We start from the raw sequence: 18644 nt of genomic DNA on the forward strand, positions 1-18644 counted from the left end.
TGTCAGTCCCTGGGTCCTCAAAGTCCAAGCTAAACTCCAAACTCCCCGGGATGACATTCCAGACCCCTCAGAATCCTGGCCTCTGCTGCTTCCCCCTCCCATCCTTCCATGGGTCCACTCTTTACAGGGAATGACAGCTCCCTCTTCCATATCGCTCTTCAATTCCCAGCGCTAACTCACCTCCTCCCTGAAGCCCTCCCGGACTTTCCCTTGCGGGAGGGAGCCGCCCTCACCCCGGTTCTGAGTCCCTATTATAGCACTCGGCTGGCGGTAATTCCACTCTGAGAGCCTGGTACTCCCCCTGCCAGGAAGCTTGAGGAGCTGTGGCGTAATTCAGCTCTCTACACCCTGTACCAAGCGCTGGCTGGTCTATAGGGGGCGCCAGTAAATCTTCCTGGAATTGAGCTCCGAGCTCCGCTCCCAAGTCCTGGTGAAGCTCCAGTTCTCCTGTGACCAGTCCACTCACAACCCTGGGCCCAACCTTCCGTTGCCCCCCCTCCCCCGCTCTGAGCGTCCTGCCAGTTCCCTTAACAGAGCTGGCCCCAGGCCGGCCACACAGTAGCTGTTTGAAAGGACTGACCCAAATAGGAACAAATGACCCTCCCTGGGGGCCGGCGGCACGGTTTGCAGAGTGCGGAATTCCGGCGGCCGGCCGGCCTGCAGTTCCCAATTACCATATTAGAGATAAGGACCTGCAGGTCCCAAGGCCCGGCTGCGCTCCGCTTTCCGGAGGCCAAGCAGCCCTGGCTCTCTGGTCGCCGCCTGGACCCGTTCCCGGTCTCGGTTCCAGGGTAAGTCGCTCAAAAAGAGCCTCGGTTTCCCTTATGTGTAAAGCGAGGTCATCTTTTGAAACTGTCAGTGCTAGCGCTGCCCCTCCCTGCGAAGCCACAAGCGACGGAGAGAGGAGACTCGGCGGCACAAACGCGGGCTTTATTAAGCACATGTCGCTGCAAGCGATGGCCCCCCAGCGACACCGCGGAGGAAAGGGTTCTGGTGAGAAGTTAAGATTTCGCCGAATTGCAACTTGCAGACGATGGGGGTAGCCCAGCGCCGGGGGCGGGGTCACAGGGCCATTTCCGGCGGCTAAGAGCGGATAAAACTTCAAAACTTCCGACGGGGACAAACCCCTCCGTGCTCTTCGTACACACCGGAAGGAAATCGGGCTTTGGGTCAGATCGCCTCCTTCGAAAAGGAAAGGACTGATCCTCTTTCTTGCATAAAGGCTGCGGAAAAGACTTCCGCCCACACCCAAGATGGCCGCCGGCGGCGCCGGGAAAGGGGGGTTTTCGGGTTGTGGGACGGGTCATTGGGAGGGGGCGGAGCCTCCTCTCCCCAAGTTCCGATCCCACCAGGACTGGATGACGCGCGTCCAACTGGGGCTTTGTCGCATCTGCGTGGCTGTGCCCGCACTCTTCGGGCGAGGAAGTCCCTTCGGGTGGGAAGAGAGGGTTAAATGAGTTAGCCTGTCGTGGCAGCCCAAGTCGGAGCCCTCCACCTCCGGAATCCGACCGCTGAGATGCCCGGGGGCCCTAAACCATAACTCCCCGCGTGCCCCGTACGAGTGGCCTCCTGACCACTTACGGAAGCTCCAAGGGTCGCTTAGGCCCTTAGAAATGGGACTGGTTAGATCCCAGACGCACCCTGTCAGGGGCGCTGGGGGAGAACGCTTAGGACCTTGTGAGTATCAGAGCCCGAAACCTAGCCTCGAAGCCGGAACGGCAATTCAAGCGCTAAGTAATTCTGAACTTGAGGCCAAAGAACCCGGATATCCGAAAGGGGCTGAGCGGGAGCATAAATACCAGCATGCATCGCGCCCCGAGCATTCCGGAAACTCAGGCGCTTTGGCCTTCTGACGCTCGGTCTGGACTACAGATACCGGCAGGCCCTGGGACGCAGGAAGAGTGGCCCGGGGCCGGGGCGGGGGCGGGGGGGGGGGGGTGTTCCCCGAACTACAAATCCCGACATGCTTTGGAGCCGGCGCTCACCTTGAAGGAGCCCTGGAACTCGTCGCTCATCCTCCGGAGCTCGCGGCCATAACGCAGTGCAGCACAGAGGTTGGGGGGCGCTGACTGCGAGCGCCCCCGGAAAGGGCTAAGCTCTTCCTCCTCCATCCCCTCATCTTCCTCGGTCCCCGCGGGGTACGAGCTGTGGCGACTCCGCGTCTCCACAGCCCCAGCGCCTGCACAGGCGACGGGGGTGGCATGAGTCCCCACTCCTCTGCGCCTCCGGCTTTGCCAAAGCCCTCGGCACCAGCTCCCCGCCCGCGGGTGTCCCTGGGTGCACAGTAGCTTGGCAGGTGCCTCAAAGTACCCCCGAGCCCCAGTTCAGTTCCTTCATACGTAAAGCGAGGGAAGCTCGTGGGGCTTTTGTGAAGATTCACATTAACTTCTCATTAATCCCATAAATCTTAATTGAGCCCCAATAATGGGCCAGGCCCTTAGTGTATTAGATGACCTCTGCTGCTGTCGGTGCCATAAAATAAGGTCATAAGTCGCAAAGCTATCAGCGCAAGGCCACGGGGCCTCAGGGCAGTCCTTGGAGGAAATCAATCACTTGGATGAGATCTCCCGCCTGAGGCAGGGCTGAACTCCCGCTCTGCAAGTGACCTGCTGGGGCCCATTTGTTTCACTGTTGTGGCCTAGGGAGACCTTGGGCCCTGGAGAGCAAGGACCTGTCAGCAGCATGGCTGTACCTCCCAAGACACCTGCTTTGGAGAAGAGTCTGGAAGGGTCTGCTGACTTTTTTTAAGGTAATGATTATGGAGCACTTACTATGTGCCGCCCTGGGAATTCCCTCATGCTCCCAACCAGCCTAAGATGTGAGTCCTAACACGGCCTCCATTTTACAGACGAGAAGACAGAGGCTTAGAGAGTGGAGACTTGTCCACAGTCGCACAGTATGATGCTCTCAGGTTGGAAGTCTCTAGACTTCCAGAGCCCAGTGATCAACCAATGAGCTACACCTCTTCCCTTATCAGATCACCCTTCAGCTCTGAGCCAGTGTGCTCACCCGTGTGGGGGTAGACCTGTCCCCGACTACCAGTGGCAGTGGAAAGGTCACATAAAACAATGTGAAAGTGCTCTGGAAACGAAGTACACGACAGGTTGTCTTTCATGGTCACCTCTCCTGTGTTCTTAGTCTGTCTGACCTGTGTACTGTGTGCCATTCCTCCACTCCCGCCAACCCCACCCCCAAATCTAGACCAACAAAGACCTAGAACCAGTCCCAGGAGCAAAAACCCAGAGCTACCTAGTACTGTGAAAGCCAGCAGGGAAGTGGTGCAGGGGAAGGTGCTCAGGGCCCCCGGCAAGGCCCATCTGTCAGGAAAGGCATTTTGGAGGAAGTAAGATTTAGGCTCAGAAGCCACGGCAAAATGGCGTCTCAGCCTCTCCCAAAGGACCTTACGCAAAGCCCTGCGGGTCACTTTCAGGGGCCATAGGGCCTCCAAGGGGCCCAGCTCCAGAGATGGGACTAAGAAAGCTAAGAAGGGAAGAGGGTACTGGATCCACAAAGGCCTAGGCTAAGAGGGTGGTCCAAGCTCCTGGCTGTTCTGAGCTTTACTGAAGTCCAGGCCTGAGGTCAGGCAGGAACACCGTGAGGAGTGAGGTGGAAGTGGAGAACAGGAAGCTAAATCAGAAATCAGGACTAGGGGGGTGCCTGGGTGGCTCAGTGGGTTGGGCCTCTGCCTTCAGCTCAGGTCATGATCCCAGGTTCCTGGGATCGAGCCCCACATCGGGCTCTCTGCTCACCGGGGAGCCTGCTTCCCCCTTTCTCTCTCTGCCTGCCTCTCTGCCTACTTGTGATCTCTGTGTCGAATAAATAAATAAAATATTAAAAAAAAAAAAAAAAGAGGGGCGCCTGGGTGGCTCAGTGGGTTAAAGCCTCTGCCTTCGCCTCAGGTCGTGATCTCAGGGTCCTGGGATCCAGCCCCGCGTTGGGCTCTCTGCTCAGCGGGGAGCCTGCTTCCTCCTCTCTCTCTGCCTGCCTCTCTGCCTGCTTGTGATCTCTGTCTGTCAAATAAATAATTAAAATCTTAAAAAAAAAAATCAGGACTAGGGATACAGGCTGGAAGAGTCAGGAACAGATACACCCTGAACAAGGACACACCCACCCACGGAGCACTTTTCCAGTTCAGTGGGGTGTGGGGGCGGGGCAGAGGCAGGGCCCCACCTCAACCAGTTTAATTTCCTGCTTTGTGATTTTAGCCCCCGCCTTTATTTTAAGATTCTATTTATTTATTTGAGAGAGAAAGAGGAAGAGAATGCGTGCTCTTGGGCAGGGGGTGGGGCATGCTGAGTAGGAGCCCCCCTGCGGGGCCATCCAGATGCCCCACCTTGGGCCCTTCCTACTGGGGCCTCAGTGTCTTCCTCTATGAAATGGGGGCAGGGGTGGCTCAGTCAGTTGGGCATCTGCCTTCAGCTCTAGCCCTGCATGGGGCTCCCTGCTTAGTGTGGAGTCTGCCTCTCCCTCTCCATCTGCCTCTTTCCCAGCTCACGCTCTAATAAAATAAAATCTTAAAAAAAAAAAAAAAAAAAAGAGGGGCTCGTGGGTGGCTCACACGGTTAGGGGGTTAAATGTCTGCCTTTGGCTCAGGTCATGATCCCAGGCTCCCTCTTCCTCTGCCCCTCCCCCCCCCCTCATGCTCCTTCTCCAATAAATAAATCTTAAAGAATAAAAAAATAAATAAATGGGGGCAGTCCCCGTCTCCCAGGACTACCCCAATAACAGATGAGACAAGGAGAGAACCAGGTTCTGACCCCTTTGACATCCTGAAACCTCCCAGCTTCCCAGTGAGGCGGCTGCAAAGTCCCGTCCCCCACTCCTCCACCCATGCTACAGAGGAAGAAGTGGAGGCACCTGGAGGTTAGGAACTTGCCAGAGGTCCTGCAACGGGCACACCCTCCTGGCCACTTAAGGGCTCAAGGAACGTCAGCTGTTCTCCTTCACTAGCTTTTAAGAAAGCGCACAACCACCACACTTGACAAACGCCAGGTCCAAAAAAGTCAGAAAGCAAGTGACTTGCGGGTGGCCACTTGGTCTGGGCGCCATGCCCTCGCCCGGAAATCAGAAGAGCACTGGCCATGTTAGTCAGGCTCACGTTCTTCACCTGAATCGATTCATTACGTCCCCACCACACCCTATGAGGAAGGTTCCTGACTGTCCCCATTTTATGGAGGAGAAGACTAAGGCCCAGAGAGGGTAAGTCACTTCCCTGATGTCACCTAGCTTGTAGGTGGCAGAGCTGGGATCCAAACCCAACCAGTCTGGCTCCAGGGCCTGTGTCCTTAATGGTCATGCCCCAAGTTCCCAACATCCGCTCCACAGGCAACCTTGGGGGTGCCACTCAGGGAAGGCATCTCTGGGCCCTCCATGAGTGTCAGCCCTACCAGGAACCTATCCTCTGGGGCAGGCGTGTTTCCGCCAAAGCCATGGATTTCGCGATGCCAAGCCAGCCACCATCAGAATGACAATCATACATGTAAACGGAGCTTTTAAAAGTGTCCTTCTTGGGGTGCCTGGGTGGCTCAGTGGGTTAAGCCTCTGCCTTCAGCTCAGGTGATGATCTCAGAGTCCTGGGATCGAGCCCCGCATCGGGCTCTCTGCTCAGCAGGGAGCCTGCTTCCTCCTCTCTCTCTCTGCCTACTTGTGATCTCTGTCTGTCAAATAAATGAATAAAAAAATAAATAAAGTGTCCTTCTTTGTACTGGAAAAAAAACCTGAGGAATTTCCCGTGAACTCCCTGGGGCAGTGGACATGCTCACTCTGAACCATCCCACTCTCCAATCAGCTCTCGCCTGGCACATTCCCACATCCCGGGGCTGGACAGAAGGGGCCTCTCCCCACTCTGGGGAAGTGAGGTAGGAGGGAGAAGGAGCAGCTCCTGCCTGGGCGGCAGCTAGGGTGGGTGCTCAGGCTTGCCCGTGCACACCACCCTCTCAGGTCGCCTGGGGCTGGGGTGGGGAGAGGGAGGGACCTCCAGTGGGAGGGGCCCCAAGCCCCAGCAAAATTTTAAATTCTTTACCACGGGGCCTCTGGGTAAGTGGGTAGGGGCCTGACACATCTAAGTTGACTCTTCGGAGAGCATCCTTACACACTAGCAAAACGCTGGTGTCCCGGGCAGCCTGAGGCAGTGAAGCTTCGTCATAGGGCAACTCGGGGTTTGAATCCTGCTGTCCTGCCTGCAGGGGCTCACCTACCGCTTGCCTCCCGCCCCCAGCAGGCAGCCAGGCTGGTGGCCCAAGCTGAGCATGCGCGTGGGGCCCATCAGGTTCCAGCACCTGCAGGAAGCCCAGGCTCCTTGTCTACCCTAAAGCCATCTGGGGTATAGAAATCCCTTACTGACCTGCAAAGAACACACCCCATCTTGCTCGGAGCTGCTGAATCAGAAAAACACTCTATAGCAGGAGCTGGCAAATGTTTTCGGTAAAGGGCCAGAGAGGAAATGTTTTGGGCCACTGCAGGCCACACGGTCTCTGTGACAACTACTCAATTCTGTGGTCATTGCTTGAAAGAAGCCATGAACAATATATAATTGTGTTGCTGGATTCCACTAAAATGTTTATGTCAAAACCATTCTTAGCTCACAAGCTGACAAAAAAATAGGGATTTAGGGACACCTGGGTGGCTCAGTCAGTTAAACGGCTGCCTTCGACTCAAGTCACAATCCCAGGGTCCTGGGATCGAGTTCCGCATTGGGCTCCTTGCTCAGCAGAGAGCCTGCTTCTCTCTCTTCCTCTGCCTGCCACCCTGCCTCTTCCCCTGCTTGTGCTCTCTCTGATAAATAAACAAATAAATAAAATCTTTAAAAAAAAATAGGGAGGGGCGCCTGGGTGGCTCAGTGGGTTAAAGCCTCTGCCTTCGCCTCAGGTCGTGATCCCGGGGTCCTGGGATCAAGCCCCGCATCGGACTCTCTGCTCACGGGGAGCCTGCTTCCCCCTTTCTCTCTCTGCCTGCCTCTCCGCCTACTTGTGATCTCTGTCAAATAAATAAATAAAATCTTAAAAAAAAAAAAATAGGGATTTAGCCTGTGGCTGTGGTTTGCCAACCCCTGCCCTAAATCCAACTGTGTCTGTTCTCTGCCTGAAACCTTCAACGGCTTCCCATTGCCAAGGAAGTAAAGTCCAAACTCCTTAGTGTGGCTTCCAAGGCCTTTACATTCTGGTTCTAAATTAACCTTTCCGTGTCCATTATCAGGAGGCATGGGTGGTCCATGTCTACAGCAGTCCTCAGCTCTGCTCAGGGTCTGGGCCAACAATTCACATTAACAACAAGAGCAACAGGGGCGCCTGGGCGTCTCAGTCAGTCGTGCGTCTGCCTCGGCTCAGGTCATGATACCAGCATCCTGGGGTCAAGTCCCATATCAGGATCCTTGCTCAGTGCGGAGCCTGCTTCTCTCCCTGCCTGTGTGCTCTCCCTGCTTGAATGCTCATTAACAAATAAATAAAAATTAACAACAACAACGGCAACAATTGTTGCAGTCTAGTAAGAACAGCAAAGCTTCCTCTGTGCCAGAGGAACACACTGTCTCTTTTTTCTTTTTTTTTTTTTTTTTAAACATTTTATTTATTTGACAGAGAGAGAGATCACAAGTAGGCAGAGGCAGGCAGAGAGAGAGGAGGAAGCAGGCTCCCTGCCGAGCAGAGAGCCTGATGCGGGGCTCGATCCCAGGACTCCGGGATCACGACCTGAGCCGAAGGCAGAGGCTTTAACCCACTGAGCCACCCAGGCGTCCCTCTTTCTTTTTTTTTTTTAATAAAGATTTTTATTTATTTATTTGACAGAGGAAAGAGAGAGATCACAAGCAGAGAGGCAGGCAGAGAGAGAGGGGGAAGGAGCCTCCCAGCTAAGCAGAGAGCCGATGTGGGGCTGGATCCTAGGACCCTGGGATCACGACCCGACCCGAGCCAAAGGCAGAGGCTTAACCCACTGAGCCACCCAGGCGCCCGCAGGCACTGTTTCTAAGCACTTTTCCTCTATTTTTTTTTTTTTGAGAAGCTTTTTCTTTTTAAGATTTTATTTATTTGAGAGAGAGAGAGAGTGAGAGAGAACACGAGCAGGGTGACAGGTAGAGGGAGAAACAGACTCCCTGCTGACCAGGGAGCCCGGATGTGGGGGCTGGATCCTGGAGCTCCAGGATCACGACCTGAGCCAAAGGCAGACACTTAACCGACTGAACCGCCCAGGTGCCCCAGCGCGTTTCCCATATTAACTGATCAAATCCCCCCTATAAGAAGGGAAGATGAGTTTCTATTCTTACTTTACAGATGAGAAAACTGAGGCAGACAGTTAACTCGCCTGCTCAAGTTCAGCCCAATAAGGGAGGGTGGGGCGGTGTTTGAACCCTGTGGTCTGGCCCCACTGGGCGATCCTCCCTCCCTCCCCACCATCCACACACACTCCCCACTGCTCCCAGTGCACCTACCTGTCCCGGGCCCTGGGCTATGCGCTGGGGCTGTCACAGCACAAAAGGTGTCACAGTCTCTGCCCTGGGGACATGCACACATCCAGTCCCACGGGGCCCAGGGGTCAGGGAATGTGCAGAGTGACAGGACTCAGCGGGCCTGGAGGGGGCGGGGGCTCTGTGGCTCTCAAAGAGCAACCCCCACCCCCAACCTTGCTGATCTTTTCTGGGAAAATCATTTCCTTTTTCGGCACTGAAAACTAAGTCCAGGGGTGCCTGGGTGGCTCATTGGGTTAAAGCCTCTGCCTTCGGCTCAGGTGATGATCTCAGGGTCTTGGGATCAAGCCCAGCGTCGGGCTCTCTGCTTGGCAGGGAGCCTGCTTCCCCCTCTCTCTCTCTGCCTGCCTCTCTGCCTACTTGTGATCTCTATCAAATAAATAAATAAAATCTTTAAAGAAAAAAGAAAACTAAGTCCAGAGGTGGATGGGGGGAGGGGATACCTGGGCAAGGGAATGAGCCCTGTTATATGCAACTGATGAGTCACTGACCTCCAACTCTGAAACTTGTAATACACTATATGTTAATGAATTGAATTTAAATTAAAAAAAATAAAACTAAGTTGAAAGTTTAAGAACTCCTGTCAATGGCTACTTTCTCCCTTGCTGTCCTCCTCATGGAAGGGTCTGGAGCTGGGGGAGGTGCCCCGGCCCTCAGGCCACACACCCACTGATGCAGGAGCTTCCTCCAGTCCTGACCTCGTTCACTCCCAGGACCCAAGTGGCCCTTCTGCTTTCCAGCCTCTCCCTCCTTCCCCCGGAGAGAACCTTCAGGAACTCCATCCTAAGCCTCGCAGCTTCTACCTGGCTGGCTCCCTCCCCTGGAAGCCCACTCTAGTGATGCCAGAACTCCCAGAGCCAGGCTACACCCCACACGGAGACCACTGCCTCTCCGTGCAGACACCCTCAAGCAGCCCTCCCCAGCTGGGCTGAGTCAGGCACAGCTCTGGCTAAACTCTAACTCCCAGCTGGCCCCTGGGACCCCAGGCTGAAGAAAAGCATAGCCATGCTGCCTCCACTGAAATTCATGGCATGGGTGCCTGGGTGGCTCAGTCAGTTAAGCATCTCAGGTCGTAATCCCAGGGTCCTGGGATCGAGCCCCACATCTGGCTCCCTGTTCAGAGGGAAGCCTGATTCTCCATCTCCCACTCCTCCTGCTTGTGTCCCTCTCTTGCTGTGTCTCTCTTTGTCTCTGACAAATAAATAAGAAAATAAATAAATAAATAAATAAAACCTTAAAAAAAAAAAAAGCATCTGCCTTCTGCTCAGGGACATGATCCCAAGGTCCTGGGATCTAGTACCACTCAGGCTCCTTGTTCAGCAGGGAATCTGCTTCTCCCTGTCCCTCTGCCCTTCCTGGCCACTCATGTTCTCTCTCTCACTCACTCTCGAATAAACAGCAAAATCTTTAGGGGGAAAAAAAAAAAGTTTATAATATAAAAAAAAAAGAAACTGGTGATGTGGTGCCCTTGACATTGCCCAGCCCACATACTCTGTGCTTGGGGATGGATGACCATTTCAAGACTGATCCGCTCTCTTCCCACCCTTTCCTGGAGAAACTGGCAGCACCCACAAGAGAAACTTCTGCTGGGGCCCCTGAGTGACTCAGTTGTTAGCCGTGTGCCTTCGAGGCTCAAGTCCTGATCCCAGGGTCCTGGGATAGAGCCCCGCATCAGGCCCCCAGCTGAGTGGGAAGCCTGCTTCTCCCACTCCCCCTGCTTGTATTCCTTCTCTCACATATCTGTCAAATAAATAAAATCTTAAAAGAGAGAGACGGAGAGAGAAACTTCTTCTACTTCTTATCTACTCACAACCACGCACTCCTGTCCACTGTCTCGCATTTAGCTGAGCCAGCCCTCCCCCGGTGCCAGACCCCGGTGTCCTACTCGAGGACATCTCTCTAGTTAGTGTCCCTTCTCTCCTACCTCATATGGTAGTTCCCTGGCTCCTGGATTACCCCCCTCAGCTTCTAGACAAGCTATTTTCTTTCCCCTTAAACAAAAAAACAACAGCAACAAAAACACCAACCCCTCCTTGGGTCTTTGCTGCACGCCTTTCCTGGAGCACAGTTGCCCAAAGGGGGCTCCCCTGTCTCCACCTCTCTTCCTGTTATCCCTCCCTTCTGAACTGAGGTCAGCCTTCCCCCCATCTCCTCACCCAAACTGCGATGGCGTGTGTTGGCGACTCCAACGGCCCTCTCCCAGATCTCCAGCCAGAAGCAATCCCTTGCTGTGTGGGCCCTGCCAGCTCCTGGTTTCCCTCCCATCCTGCTACTAATTTCTTCCCTGCTGCCTCCCTCTGATGGCCAAGGCTCCAGGCTCAGACCAGGCCCCCGCCTGTCTACACTGGCTGCCTAGGCCTCAGAGAACACTACCTCTGGGACTGACAACTCCCAGGCGTATAAATCCCTCTTGGGCCTATCCCTACTGGGAACCTCCAACCGGCTGCCCAAAAGGCCCCCCTACCCTCACTTGGCCCACACCAGGCTCCTGATTTGGCTGTAGTTCCGTCAGAGTCAAGGGCAAGGTCCTCCAGGTGCCCAGCCCAGATGCCTTGCGGCCCTCCCTGATTCCTCTCTCTCCTGCACACCCCACACCCAGTTTGTTGGCAAATCCTGCCAGTTCTACCGACAAAATAAATGTGTACCACTTCCTCTGCCTTCAACAGGCACAAGTCATCATCCTCCCTCACTGGGACTCTCCCAGCAGCCTCCCCTGCAGCACCCCCACGGGGCTGCTGTGGCCCATTGCAGACTAGTCCCAACACAGAGGCCCTGGTGATGTTCTTGATCTCATTATCAGACAGCCCTGCCTCAGCTCCCTGTCCTCCCACATGTTTTCACTCAAAGTGAAAGCCAATGTCCTGGCACAGGCCTTCCAAGCCCCGCCCAGATGCTCCTCCCACCATTCATCTCTCCTGCGGCATCTCGACCTCTCCTCCCCTCAGTGACCTAGACTGTGTCCTGCCTTCAGGGCCTTTGCATTGGCCCTTCCCTAGGTTGGGATATTTTTCCAGTCAGGATCTGTTTTTCTGGGGATATGGGCAGGGCTCACCTCTCACCCCCTTCTAACCTTGCTTCTTACCACGCTGGGTTGACCCTGACCACCTCCATCAGAGTCACTCCCCCAGCCTTCTGGTACTCGGGAGAGAAAGTAAAGAATGCTTCTGGCACCGCCAGGACAGCACTACAACATTTGTTTGTTTGTTGACGGCCTGTCTCTTCCCACTCAACTAGAACCTGGAGGCACCACAAAGAGCAAGGACTTTTATCTCTTTTGTTCACTAATGTACCCCCTGGCGGCTGGGGCAGCGTGTGGCACAAATGAAACCCTTGATACTGAAGGTGAAGAGGAACCATGGAGGCCGAGGCCGGGTGGAAAGCTGCGAGCAGCCAAGTGCAAAGATCTGGACGCTAAAGGAGTTAAAGAAAGTCTTTGGGGTTCAGTCTGACAGAGTGTGTGTGCACGGGCTGGGGAGGAGGACTTCATAAGCCTTCTTGTTCTTGAACCTGGGGATGGTGGTCTTTCTGGCTTCATGACATTAAGGATAGGAGTTTTGTTTACAGAAGATCTCTACGGTTGTTCCAGGTGCCAAGACCGGGGGTGGGCACTGGGGAGGTGGGCACTGGGGAGAAATGGCTGTCATTCCTCCAGTGTCCATCCTTTCTTTCGGCTCAGCACTGGGTCCCCTCGCTGAGTGTCCAGACCCCTTCTCCTCCATCTATCTTTCTTGTTATGTAAAGGTAGTGTTGTATTTAGATTTTATTTACTTATTTGACAGAGACACGGCGAGAGTGGAAACACAAGCAGGGGGAGGGGCAGGGGGAAAGGCAGGCTTCCCGCTGAGCAGGGAGCCTGATTCGGGGCTCCATCTCAGGACCCTGGGATCGTGACTGGAGCCCAAGGCAGGACTGAGCCACCCAGGGGCCTGTCTCTGGGTGATTTCTGTGCTGGTCCTAGGCTAACAGCTACATTCTTTGAGCATTTACTATGCACTGGGACTATAATTAAGTGCTTCCTATATATTTCTGGTATCATCCCAACAGCCCTACAACGGTGGTGATTAATTGCTCTGTTTTACAGAAGAGGAAACTGAGGTGCAGACAGGTTAGGCACTTACTCGAAGCCAGCCAGTTAGTGGGGATGCAGCTGGGATGTGGGGAGCTACTGGGCTGGGGGCAAGGTGGACAGGCAGGTGGTTGGGGGGTGGGTACCTACCTCCATGGTGGCTGCTGCTGGCCGGCTGCCCCTGCTGGTGACCAGCTTCCCCTAGGAGGCCTGGGGCCGTCTGCAGGTGCTTGCCAAGGCCTGGGGGTTGATCCCCTGTGGGGCTGGGGCCCAAGCCCCTATCTGCAGGGCTGGAGTCTTCCTGCTCACTGGGCTCAAACTCTGGGATCTGGAACATGCTCTGGGCTGTGGGGGCAAGATGGCAGGTAGTTAGGGCACAAGCTGGGGCAAATGGTGGCTGGTGAAGGGAGGGGCAGATGACTGTAGTTCCCTCTCTCCCACCTTAGAACCCCACGTTCACCCTGCTTCCCAGGCCCAGATCTGTCCACTGAGCCTAGCCGGGGAGGTCGTTCAGCCTGTCCAAACAGGACCGAACTCTCCTCTTTTGGAGCCCTGGTGCTGTGAAGCAGTCCCAGTCCCCTACTCAGACCCAAGCCCAACCTGCCCTCGGTGGCGGCACACGAGTCTTACCCCAAGCCCGATCTCGAGGAGGCCCCTGACCCGGGCCTGCCGCCTCCCTCTAGTACCGAGGGAGCCCGGCCCCAGTTGCCCGGGCAACGGGAACTGTCACCGACCCGGCCCAATCAGCTCTTGAAATGTCACTAGGGCTGGCCAGGGGGCGTGGCCGCCCCGGCCCAGCCTCCGCCCCCGCCGGCGGACAGGCTCCCTGCCCACCGTGGTCCCACTAGGTCCCTGTCTCGCCTCCCGCCGCTCAGTTCCCGACTTCTTTGTGCCCGAGCCATGCATGGGAGCAGATGAGGGATTCTCTGGGTCCCCATTTGGAACCTGGAGACCAGCTTCTGCTGACAAGCCCTTCAGCCCCTCTGGGCCTTAGTCTCCACTCCTGTAGAATGAAGATAATGACACCTCCCTTAGAAGCCAGACAACTTTGTAAACCGAGTGATTACTGTGGGTGAAAGCACTTTGCAAAGGCTTCAGTTGAAGCTCTAGCCGTCGATGCAGGTGTTGTTGCTGTTGTCACTGCTTCATCTGGATGAAATTGTCGTTGCTGTTGTCACTGCTCCGTGTGGACTGGGTAGCCGGGTCGGGAAGTCCCGCTCCCTCTTCCCCACGGTGGAAACCTCGCACTGCCCGCCTCGGGGGCACTACTCTCCGCGCCAGCTCAGGAGAGCTCGAGATAAGCGAGGGAGCCTCCTCCCCGGCAGGATGACTGCCCCGGCGCAGGAGAGGGGGCCCCGCTGAGGGTGGCCGTAGGACTCGCGGGAGCAGGCAGCCGGCCAGGTGAGCGGGAACGGCGGCCCGCCGGGGAGTGGGGCGGGCGTGCCTCCCCGGGACTGCGGGGCCCTGCGGGTTAAACCCAGGGGGCGGGGCCCGGGGGCCATCTTGGCTGTGGGCGGAAGTTTCCTTCGGAGAGCGGGTGAGGGGGAGTTTTTGGCGCCCCCCGGCCGGGCGGCGCAATCTGGATTTGGGGATAGGGAGGAGAAACCTGGGAACTGGCGGCCCCCCAAACAGACGAGGGCAGGTGGCTCTGGGCACGGCCCACCCGGGCGCCCGCCGGATGCGGTTCCGCCCCAGCGTCTTGGCCTCCCGCTGCTTCTAGTAACCCCTGGCGCCCGCCGCCGACGCACCTCGCGCCAATTCTGGAACGGCTCCGCGCCGAACTCGGCGCGGGCCTGCGGAGCTGGTGGGGGCCAGACCCTCCGCATTTAGCGTAGCGAACGGCGCCCGCGCAAGCGCAGGCGCAGGAGGGGGCGGAGCAGCGGGAGCCGGGGAGCTGGGGAGCCGGAGCCCCGGGTCCCAGCGACCAGAGCCGGCTCCCCCAGCGGCGTCCTGAGCACCCGGAATCGGCCTTCTCCCGGCCCTCGAGGCTGGAGAGTGGATGCAGTTGGGGGGGGGGGGGCAGCGTCGTCCGGAATTCCGAGGACGGAAGGCAGAGGCCACCCCCAATCCGGATTATTGGAGGGGAGAGAGACCCCCAGTTTGGTGGGGGGAGAGCTGGGCGTTGAGCGTCCCCCGCAGCGGCCGCTGCCTTCAGCCAAAGGATATCTGCCGGCTCTCCCCCTCCAGCCGGGACGACTCCAACGACCAAGGCCAGGGACCCCTGTCCTTCAGGCTCTGCACCCCCTCATCCTGGCTCTGGGGCTGGCCCAGGGAGGATATCCTGCCCACTTCCCGCCTCTGCCTTCCAGAGGGTCTGTCCTTCCACGCCCCAGAGTAAGGGGCTCGGGCTGCTTGTGTCCCGCTGCAAGGGCAGGGTCTCTCTGTTGAGGGGGAAGGGCCTGGCCAGCTGCAGTTTCTTTTCTCCTGAGCTCCCCATCTCTGTCGCTGCTCCCTGCAACTCCCACCCCTCCGTATTTATTTCCCTGGCCCCCTGCCAGCCCCTCCATCTCTTTCTCTGGGATTCAGGCCTCCTGTCCTGACATGGAGAGTAACCTGTCTGGCCTGGTGCCTGCTGCTGGGCTGGTTCCTGCGCTGCCTCCCGCCGTGACCCTGGGGCTGACTGCGGCCTACACCACTTTGTATGCCCTGCTCTTCTTCTCGGTATATGCCCAGCTCTGGCTGGTGCTTCTCTATGGGCACAAGCGTCTGAGCTATCAGACAGTGTTCCTGGCACTCTGTCTGCTCTGGGCTGCCTTGCGCACCACCCTCTTCTCCTTCTACTTCCGAGATACCCCCCGAGCCAACCGTCTGGGACCCCTGCCCTTTTGGCTTCTCTACTGCTGCCCTGTCTGCCTGCAGTTCTTCACCCTGACACTTATGAACCTCTACTTTGCCCAGGTAACCATGGTAACGGGTGGGGGTGGGCTGTGGGGTGGCAGGCCCAAGGGCCCAAAGGAATGATGAGCATCTCTGCTCCCAGGTTGTGTTCAAGGCCAAGGCGAAGCGCCGGCCGGAGATGAGCCGAGGCTTGTAAGTACCCGGGATGTATGGGCATATCCCGCAGGCCAGGGGCAGGGAGCAGCCTGGTGTCTGTTTCTTTCTTGCCCCCTGACCCTGTGCAGTACCAAGGTGGGGACAACTTAGCAGATGTTTGTGAAAGAGCCATGAAAAGTTAGGCATGTGGTACAGACCGCTCGGCAAAGGCACTGCACCTGTGAAGGGCAGCGTTGATGGAAACAGCCATGCTAGTGTGAAGGGATAGGGTCCCAGCGTCATCCCTGATGAAAGAGGAGCTGAGACTCCAGCCCTCAGAAGCCCCACACCGCACTTGCGGCTGACCTTGGGCGGTGATAAGCTTGTCGTTTGTATAACGTCTTACGGTTTATTAAGAGCTTTCACAAACACTATTACAACTTACCTGGGAGGCTGTTATTATCCCCATCCGAGAGATGAAGAAACTGAGGCCCGGCAAGGTAAAGCCACATGTTCAAGGTCATAGATCTGGTGGAAGCCAGAGCCAGGGCTTAAACATAGGTTTCTTTCTTTTCTTTTCTTTCCTTTCCTTTTTTTTTTTTTTTCTTTTTTAAAGATTTTATTTATCTATTATCGAGAGAGTGCACAAGTGGGGAGAAGGGTAGAGAGAGAGGGAGAAGCAGACTCCCCGCTGAGCAGGGAGCCTGGGATCACAACCGCAACCAAAGGCAAACACTCAGCCTCAACTGACTGAACCACCCAAGCGCCCCTGACCCCACGTCTCTGACTCTCAGTCTTGTGCTCTTTCTGCTCTACCATAGCTGTCAGTCACTGTCTGACCTCTGTGGGCCTCGGTTTTCCCATCTGTGAAACTGGAGAGCCGGGGTTCAGATTGGTTGGTCTGGATTGATTCTGATTGACCCTGAGGGAGTTTGGAGGGGGGCGTTCAGTGGGTGCCAGCGATGGTTTCCTGGGGCTGACCGTGCTGTGGGCTGCAGGCTGGCTGTCCGAGGGGCCTTCGTGGGGGCCTCGCTGCTCTTTCTGCTGGTGAACGTGCTGTGCGCTGTGCTGTCCCGCCGGCGCCGGGCACAGCCCTGGGCCCTCCTGCTGGTGCGAGTCCTGGTGAGCGACTCCCTCTTTGTTATCTGCGCACTCTCTCTTGCTGCCTGCCTCTGCCTTGTCGCCCGGCGGGCGCCTTCCACCAGCATCTATCTGGAGGCCAAGGTAGGGCCACAAGCCCTGATCCCTGGGTGTCCCTTGGGGCCTTTGGGCAGTGATCATCTGGGTAGAGAGGGAGCTGGAGCTTCCCCTCCCTGAGGGTCCTCTTTTGTCATCTGTGCCAGGGGACCAGTGTGTGCCAGGCAGCTGCGATGGGTGGTGCCATGGTCCTGCTCTACGCCAGCCGGGCCTGCTACAACCTGGCAGCCTTGGCCTTGGCCCCCCGGAGCCGGCTGGATGCCTTCGATTATGACTGGTACAACGTCTCTGACCAGGTGGGCATTCAGCACGGCAGCTGCCTCCCTAGTGGCCATGGCTCTTGGCCCCCAGTTGGTCTCGACTCTGTCTGGGTCGCCCCCCCCCACCCCGGCACAGTTGTGGATTGATACAAACTCCTGTCTTCCCACAGGCGGACCTGGTGAATGACCTGGGGAACAAAGGCTACCTGGTGTTTGGCCTCATCCTCTTTGTGTGGGAGCTGCTGCCCACCACCCTGCTGGTGGGCTTCTTCCGGGTGCACCGGCCCCCGCAGGACCTGGTGAGGGCCAGCGGAGAGGGGTGGTTGCCGGGAATCCCTGGGCCAGGTTCTGGCAGGGCCCTGGGAAGCCAATGGTGGGGCAGGAGAAAGCACGATGCTGGTTTCCTCCCCCAGAGCACCAGCCGCATCCTCAACGGGCAGGTCTTTGGCTCCCGTTCCTACTTCTTTGACCGGGCCGGGCACTGTGAGGACGAGGGCTGCTCCTGGGAGCACGGCCGTAGTGAGAGCACCAGGTAGGAGCCCTGGCCCTGCCTCAGGTCCTCCCAGCTCCCTCCATTGAGCCATGGGGACCTAGAGCCTAGTCCTGCCACTTTCTCCCCTCGCCCCACCCCTGCCCCGCCCCTGCTTCCTGTCTGTACTGGGTGAGGTCTCTTCTGCTTCCCACCCCAAATTGCAGTTTGCCATAGTCTAGACGGTTCAGGCCCTAGGTGCTGGAAAGGTGGAGGCCCTGGGCCTTGTGCTAATAAGCCTCTCTCCCTCCGCCATATCTTGTGATTGTGGCCCTGGTCCCTGCCTTGGGACTGATCCTTGTTTCTCTGCCTGCAGCATGTCGGGCAGCCTGGGCTCCGGCAGCTGGTACGGCGCCATCGGGCGGGAGCCGGGCTGGTGCGGAGGCAGCCAGACACGGACCACTCCTCTGCTCTTCTCCCAGGTGCTGGGACCAGGTGGCCACCACCACAGTCTCTACTCCACCCCACAGACGTGATCCCCTCCCACTCTCCCCGCTAGAACCCCCAGACCCTAGTCCTCCCATCCCAGGTCCCTGTGCCAAGTTCATCTGCTGCTTCTTGCCCAGGATCATGAGAGGCTGTGGCCGCCTCTGCCCCTGGCCGGCTCCTTGCTACTCCTGTCATAGTGAGCTTGTGCTGTCCCCTAGGATGGGGGGGCATGGCCTGGCTGCCAGATGCCCACAGCACCTTGGCATGACCTGCCGTCTCCACTTCTGCACTGGAGCCACCTACCTCTCCTGCACCTGTCACTCAATAAACAGTGTCCGTGCCCCTCCTCCGTTCGCTGTCTTGTCTATTGTCACCTTTGTGTTCTTCTCACGGCGGCCTGTACAGCTGAAGGCTGATCAGACCCAGGCCCTCCCAGGGTATGGCTGGGGGGAGGCACTTACCTGACCTAGGCTGGTGGGCAGGGAGAGGGAAGAGCCTGCAGTCAGAGGGGAAAGGAGGCCAGAAGAGTCTGTCCCCACTCCAGTGCCCTCTTCTCTTGAAAAATGTCTACTCTCACCTCAAAACCTGCTTCAGATGTCACTTCCTTTATGAAGCCTTTTGTCTCCAGGTCAGGGAGCCATGTCCCCACTCCAGCGTCCAGTGGCACTGTGATTATGGGTCTCTTAGGCCTGTTCCCCTTGCCGGGTTGGGATTTCTGGGAACCCTGTTTCC

General features: G+C 57.0%; 2 protein-coding genes across 5 annotated transcripts; one reads left to right on the forward strand and one right to left on the reverse strand.

The window, feature by feature from the left end:
- Positions 1–914: 914 nt before the first annotated feature.
- Positions 915–14485, reverse strand: BAD (BCL2 associated agonist of cell death). Of its 3 annotated transcripts, none has more exons than XM_047692598.1 (4): positions 14131–14485; positions 12675–12869; positions 1986–2179; positions 915–1429 (listed from the first exon to the last, which is right to left on the reverse strand). In XM_047692598.1, the coding sequence occupies exons 1-4, from the start codon at positions 14348–14350 to the stop codon at positions 1304–1306; spliced, it is 735 nt and encodes a 244-aa protein (XP_047548554.1). In that variant the 5' UTR covers positions 14351–14485; the 3' UTR covers positions 915–1303. The 3 variants fall into 3 exon arrangements, with proteins under 3 accessions (XP_047548554.1, XP_047548555.1, XP_047548556.1); XM_047692599.1 differs by lacking the exon at positions 14131–14485 and adding an exon at positions 13155–13278; XM_047692600.1 differs by lacking the exon at positions 14131–14485 and adding an exon at positions 12966–13114.
- Positions 13328–18261, forward strand: GPR137 (G protein-coupled receptor 137). Of its 2 annotated transcripts, none has more exons than XM_047692596.1 (8): positions 13328–13925; positions 15051–15422; positions 15505–15554; positions 16496–16721; positions 16841–16990; positions 17125–17253; positions 17368–17486; positions 17800–18261. In XM_047692596.1, the coding sequence occupies exons 2-8, from the start codon at positions 15066–15068 to the stop codon at positions 17957–17959; spliced, it is 1191 nt and encodes a 396-aa protein (XP_047548552.1). In that variant the 5' UTR covers positions 13328–13925; positions 15051–15065; the 3' UTR covers positions 17960–18261. The 2 variants fall into 2 exon arrangements, with proteins under 2 accessions (XP_047548552.1, XP_047548553.1); XM_047692597.1 differs by lacking the exon at positions 13328–13925 and adding an exon at positions 14534–14858.
- The last annotated feature ends 383 nt before the right edge of the window (positions 18262–18644 follow it).

This window comes from Lutra lutra, chromosome 10, assembly GCF_902655055.1.
Source record: "Lutra lutra chromosome 10, mLutLut1.2, whole genome shotgun sequence".
Taxonomy (NCBI): Eukaryota; Metazoa; Chordata; class Mammalia; order Carnivora; family Mustelidae; genus Lutra; species Lutra lutra.